General features: G+C 40.7%; 1 protein-coding gene across 1 annotated transcript; it reads right to left on the bottom strand.

Annotated features, from left to right (window-relative positions):
* Positions 1-906: 906 nt before the first annotated feature.
* Positions 907-3,589, bottom strand: LOC115791870 (collagen alpha-1(VIII) chain-like). Its single transcript, XM_030746157.1, has 4 exons — positions 3,424-3,589; positions 3,250-3,312; positions 1,264-1,395; positions 907-1,184 (listed from the first exon to the last, which is right to left on the bottom strand). The coding sequence occupies exons 1-4, from the start codon at positions 3,587-3,589 to the stop codon at positions 907-909; spliced, it is 639 nt and encodes a 212-aa protein (XP_030602017.1).
* Between the last annotated feature and the right edge of the window lie 2,862 nt (positions 3,590-6,451).

Here is a 6,451-nt window from a genome sequence, read left to right as displayed (position 1 = left end):
TCAGGTGACCCTGAACCATCCCTTAGTTATGCTGCTATAGGCCTAGTCTGCTGGGGGGTTCACATAATGCACTGTTTCTCATTCACCTTATTTACTTTGTTTATACTCCACTCTGCATTTAATCATTAATTGATATTAATCTCTGGCTCTCTTCCACAGCATGTCTTTCTCTCCCCTCAGCCCAACCGGTCGCGGCAGATGACTGCCCCTCCCTGAGCCTGGTTCTGATGGAGGTTTCTTCCTGTTAAAGGGAGTTTTTCCTTTCCACTGTCGCCAAGTGCTGCTCATAGGGGGTCGTTTTGACTGTTGGGTTTTCTCTGTATTATTGTAGGGTCTTTACCCACAATACAAAGCGCCTTGAGGCGACAGTTTGTTGTGATTTGGCGCTATATAAATAAAATTGAATTGATTTGAATTGAATTGAATTGAATTGAATTGAATTGAATTTCGTTCATTCAGATCTAGGATGTGTCATTTGAGTGTTCCTTTTATTTTTTTGAGCAGTGTATATCTTCAATATTTTCAACTTAAAACAGTACGAGTTCTTCTCTGACAGGCAGCCAGCCTGCATCTCTAACCAATCAGAGATCTCCTAAAGTTGCACTGCATGGCTAATTTGTATCAGATATCAGCCAAATGAACTATTTGTAAATGGATTATCAATGGCATCACATGTAATAAATATTAATCAGTATGATATTTACACTTGAAACACATAAAAAAACACCACTGATGTTGCATCAATCTGTTTATTCTTTAATCAGAAGCATTATATTTTTTGGCAACAGAAACCTGAAAACAATCATGATGTGTGTCTGGATTTGGATTCACTTCCTGTTCTAATTCTAAAACATCTGAGCTTCACCAACAGGAAACAGGCAGCATGTTTTGCAGCTGTGGGGTCTCTCACATGGGGAAAAGCAGATGACCACTGAACGTGTTGTGGTGAACTTGATTATCATAAATCTTTGAATCAGCCCAGAGACGCAAAAACACCTGATCTCCAACCTCCAGGAGCAGTGAGACAAAATTAGAGGAACTTGCAGCGCCGGACGACTGAAGTTCATATGCAATAAAAATGTGCTCTTCATTTTTGAACAGCACAGCGCCGTTCTGGATCCCTCCGTACCCGTAGGTTTTCCACTCAAAGTGGTAGACTCCTCTCACTGGTGCAGTGAAAATCCCTGTGGGACATTTGTTTTAGTCATGTTAAAACAGCTGTTAGAACATCTGGAACATCAGGCTCACATTCAGTGTTGTTACCTGTGCCAGGGTTGTAGGCATTTCCAATGTTTGTGACAACACGTTTGAAGACCAGTGTGACCTGTGTGTTAAAGGGTCCAGTATATCCATCACCTTGATCCAGCAGAGAGGCTGAGAAAGCCACCTGTTTGACTGAGACCGAGAAATTATTTTAAACTTTGTTTTATTTATTTATTTATTTTTTTTTTTATTTTTAAAAAGATTAGAGTTAAACTCGTCTCAGGGTCAAAAACATGAATCTCTAATGAAAGACATGATTGACAGCTGAAAGCATTTCATTGTGACAGAAGAAATCAAACTCTGTGATTGGAAACTGAAGTTTGATTGAATATTTTTGAGGATCCAAACTCGTCCTTTAGATCAGACAGAAGTTATTTTGTAGCTTCTGACAAAACAACAAACTGATTCAGTTGCATCTTGTTTTGTGCTTCAGCCAAACTGGAGCTTTAGGTCAGACTGCTCCACACATTCACAGATTCTTTGACCCAGGCCAAAAATTCCCTCTTATTAAGTTTCTCTACCAAATTTTGAACTAAGGGTCCATTTCAAATTTATAGAAAGCCGATCCGGCACCACAATTAATCCAGATCTAGGTTTCATAACACTCATTGTCATAAAAACATGACAGCCATAATGACTGAAGTATTTTTACTGTAGGTGAAAAAGGTGAAAACACTCTAGAACTGATTTATTATTTATTATATAACCATGTGTAATTATTCTAAATGTTAAATACTGTCCTCACTGCTAAACTACCGTCTACAGAGTTTAAGAACATCTTTGCTGCACTGACATCAGGAAAACCTCTTTTGCTGAATCTTAAACTCCAGACTTGAATGACTGTTAGAGGTTAAAGTAGAGCCCAAAGTAGAGTCCAGGATACTGGAACTCATTTACAATCTCGAGTTCCTCCTCCAACAGGAGAAGGTGTTAGAACGCTTCACCTGAGAGCTCAGTCACACCAAGTCTACTCGCTCACCTGCTGCCTCATTAATATCATAAGCAATATGGTTCTTTCTATTTACTGCATCATTTGAGATACTTTACTATTATATCTGGACTGGCTGCCAGTTCAAATACTACATGTTGCAATAATCACATCTGGTAGATAAATTACCTTTGGGTGTATTTTTAATGTATTAGTTTGTGTTGGCAGTTAAACACAACATGCTGTTTCAAAGCTTTTATTCTGGAAAGACTTTAGATTGACCCGAACATCTGAAATATGAAAGAATCTAAAATGAAAATAGAAATCATTTATCATATCACAATCAGCTGGAAGTTTTGTGATTCTCATCAGTTCAGTCCTCCAATCTAAAAAGCTTTGGGTCATAAGTTATAATGAGCAGGGATCATTACATCATGACATCATTGCCCAACTCATTTTTAGGCAGTAAAATGCAATAAAGCAGGGTGGATCAATAGCATTAGCAGAGTCAGGTAGATATCTTAAGCTGATGATATTCAGCTTCCACTGATTTTAATTATGAAAAAAGGTGTCTAAAATCAGGGGCTGTCCATCCCAATAAACTCCAACCACCCTAACATCTGGACTGGAGTCTTCAGTGAGTGGGACATTTTCTGTTTCAAGGAACAACAGATGGATCACCTCTGCAGCTCTGTATCAGCTGGTAAGCAGCAAACAGTGCTGAGTGTTTGTTGCAGAGGACGACTGAAGGACGCGATGAGAGGAGAGGGAGCAGCTGGAGAACAGGATCACGACAGGAAAAAGGTCACCTGAAGGAGAAGAGCGGATTCAGCAGCTCAGATCAAACTCGTCTGCAGGAGGGAGACGCTTCCACACAGGAAGCCTGAATTCCTCCAAACTCACCGCCTAATTTATCTCGAGGGGCGAGACAAAGATGTCCCACCTGCCGGCTCATGATGCTGAGGCGTGTGTGTGTGTGTGTGTGTGTGTGTGTGTGTGTGTGTGTGTGTGTGTGTGTGTGTGTGTGTGTGTGTGTGTGTGTGTGTGTGTGTGTGTACCTTGTAGCTGCTGTTTCAGCTGGTCGATCTCGGTCTTCTGACTCTCCAGTTTTGCTTCTTGCTCTGAAAGATAAAAATAATAAGTTGTTCGTTTCTGTTGTTTTTGATCTTTGATACATTTGTAACACATCACAGCTGTGATCATATTTAAAGGTTCCTGATGTCACACTGCACCTCGGTTCTGTCTCTGTAGGGCCGTCATCTCCTCCTTCAGCTCAGCCAGCACGGTCAGCTCAGAACTGATTACCTGCTGCTCAACGGTTTTTTCATTTGTCTCAGTCGGATCTCCTGAAGCACAGCAGACCAGAAGCAACAGAGGGAAAAACATGGTGATTTCCATCCTGTCACTGCAAACTAAACAGCATCTGTTTCATCTGCAAATGCAAACTCTTTATAAGACGGCAAAAAGAGGCGTGAATGAGGATGATAATTCCCCACCCCTCAAACACACACATGCACAAGATGTCGGAGCTAGCTTTGCTAGCATCCATAATCCACTGTGATATTTAACAGAGGCTGAAAAGTCGCCTCCTCAGAGTGTCGTTTAGAACAAGAACCAGATGATGCAGCACCTCCCACTCACTCCTGTTTACACACCTAACCATCAATAAGTTCACACCTTCATACAATTTAAACAGCTTTGAACAAGTTATGTTAAAAGTCACCAAGTCAGGACTGGTTCATTTATCTATGTAGATGCAAATGTAGGCTGAACTGTCATATATCAATATCCAATTTATGTTTCAACAAAATGAAAATGGTTTATAAAGAAGTCACTGTGACTGATGCTTCTTTCTTTAAGAGGTTCAGACTCCACTGCAGGTTTATTTAATGGATCATTTTAACATTACAGCCATCAGGCTCTCATTGGTCTGATTTGTTTGTGAAGGACTGATGGGAACAGATGCTGTATTTCCTCAAACATCTGGAGCTTTGACAGACTGATTTATGCACTCCAAACATCTGTTTAGTTATCATATAATTATCTGTTTTTATGTTGGCGCCATCGTGATCACAGAGCAAACATCTGTTTGTCGAACTTGTTGAAAGAACCGAAGTACAATTGTACACACTGACCTCAGGTCAGCTGTGATTACTGGAGATCAACTGGAGATATCATTTGCATGTCTTCCTGACACACACACACACACACACACACACACACACACACACACACACACACACACACACACACAGTAAGGAAATTTTTAGTTTTCTTTCAGTTGGCAGTGGGCTGTGTGATTTTATTAATAGGAACTGGGCTGCACAGTTTACCATAAGTGAACAGACCTGCACTACGACACCCTGACTGTCTCTTTTAGGCCTTTTTACTTGCCTCGTGAATTTGGACAGTTCACAGTGATGCTGGTGTACGTCCAGTTCCCGACAACAAAGTGGGGCGTTTTCTTTGACATAATTAATGATCCACACGAGTTGAGTGATTGTATTACACCGTACAGACAGTTTTGTGAGCAATCTGTGATTTGCACTAAGAAACTTACCGAATAACAAGCCGTGGCTGCCAAAAGAGCTTAAAGGATGTCTTAATGAGAAGAAGGCTTTTATGGTAAATGGAGAGAACTTAGGTCTAAGACTAAAAGAGCAACAATTGAGCTTAAAAACAAGGTTGAAAGTCAGTTTTGCACAGGAAACCCTCAACAGGCATGGGAGGGTCTCAATAAGATGATGGGAGGGCTCCTGAGGGCCAGGTTCACAGCTGTTCAGTGGGGCCTCTCCTTTGCAGACAATTTAAATCAATTTTATGCTCATTTTGATACTGAAGACCTTGAGGGAAGGACCAGTACCATAATGGCTGATGTAGCTCAGAGCCCGAAAGTTCAGCTGTCTGAAGAAGTGGTTGGTAATTGTTTGGCAAGGATTAATCCATGTAAAGCACCCAGGCCAGATTCTTTGCATGGATGCATTTTAAAAGTGTGCTCAGTACAGCTGAAGGGCGTCCTGACTAGACTGTTTCCATTTTTATTGAATACATATACAGTTACAAATATATGGAAGACTTCTATAATTTTTTTTTCTTTTTTTTAAGCCTGTCACGTCACATGATCTGAATGCTCTGGTGTACCAAACATATTTGCTTTTACAAGAATAGCTCTGTAAGTTTTCAATGGACTACTCTTAGATTAGATAGATTAGATTAGATTAAACTTTATTAATCCCTTCTTCAGGGAACCCTCTTGTTAATGTTTGTATTTAAATTTTATTTTATTCATTTATGCCAGAACTGACAGGTAGAAAGGAAAGAGTGAGAAACAAAAACAAAAAACAACAAAGGGGAGAAAAAAGTAATCAAAGAATGATATACATACACACATCCACATATCTGGACACATGCATATACATATACACACATACACACAATCCTGCTGTTGCTTGCAGTAATGTGTGTATGTGCCTCTGTCATGGAACGTACTCACCAGTAAGGGCAAGAAACTGCAACCACGCCCCCCCCGATCCACAGGTAAACAGGGAAGGACCCAGGAGTCGCGGCCTATCCACGGCCCACCAGGAGCTCAGAAGACAGGGGGCCACACATCCCGATGGCAACCGCGCACACACCCCAGAGGAGGAAAGTGGGAGACCCCAGATGGACCCCCCACAGTCAAAGGGCAAGAGTCCAGAGCGCCAGAGGCAACGAGCAGCCAACACCTGCCACCCAGCAGAATCGGTGTGCTGTTTTGAGGAAAGCCCGGTCTGTTGTTGCTAACCCAGAACACCCTCTATATTCTGATTTTGAATTGATGCCCTCAGCCAGTAAAAAAGTGTATAAAGAATCATTTGTGCCAAATGCAGTTAGTATACTGAATAATATGATTATTCTTATTGGAGTTTGATTCATTTATATGATTGTATATGTATGAATGTGTGTTGATGATTATCATCAGTGGTGAACCAAAGACAATTTTCCACTAATGTGGACAATAAAGTTATTCTTGATTCTTGATTAATTAATGACCAGGAGAGGGACGATCTGAATGCAATACAATGTTTATTAAAGGCTTACAGGTAAACAACAACAAGACTGTTTAGGAGACGTGCTCAGTGAGGCAGACTCACTGTCCACCTTTAACACACATACACAAGAGTTCAACACACAACAACAGGATAGAAATGAGGAAGCTCTATTTAGGTGTTATCCATCATGAACTCTGGGTTAATAAAGGTTTTTCACTTTTAGTAATTA

The sequence above is a fragment of the Archocentrus centrarchus genome, chromosome 14 (assembly GCF_007364275.1).
Source record: "Archocentrus centrarchus isolate MPI-CPG fArcCen1 chromosome 14, fArcCen1, whole genome shotgun sequence".
Taxonomy (NCBI): domain Eukaryota; kingdom Metazoa; phylum Chordata; class Actinopteri; order Cichliformes; family Cichlidae; genus Archocentrus; species Archocentrus centrarchus.
Note: the sequence above shows the minus strand (reverse complement) of the source record. Positions and strands in the feature narration are given on the sequence as shown.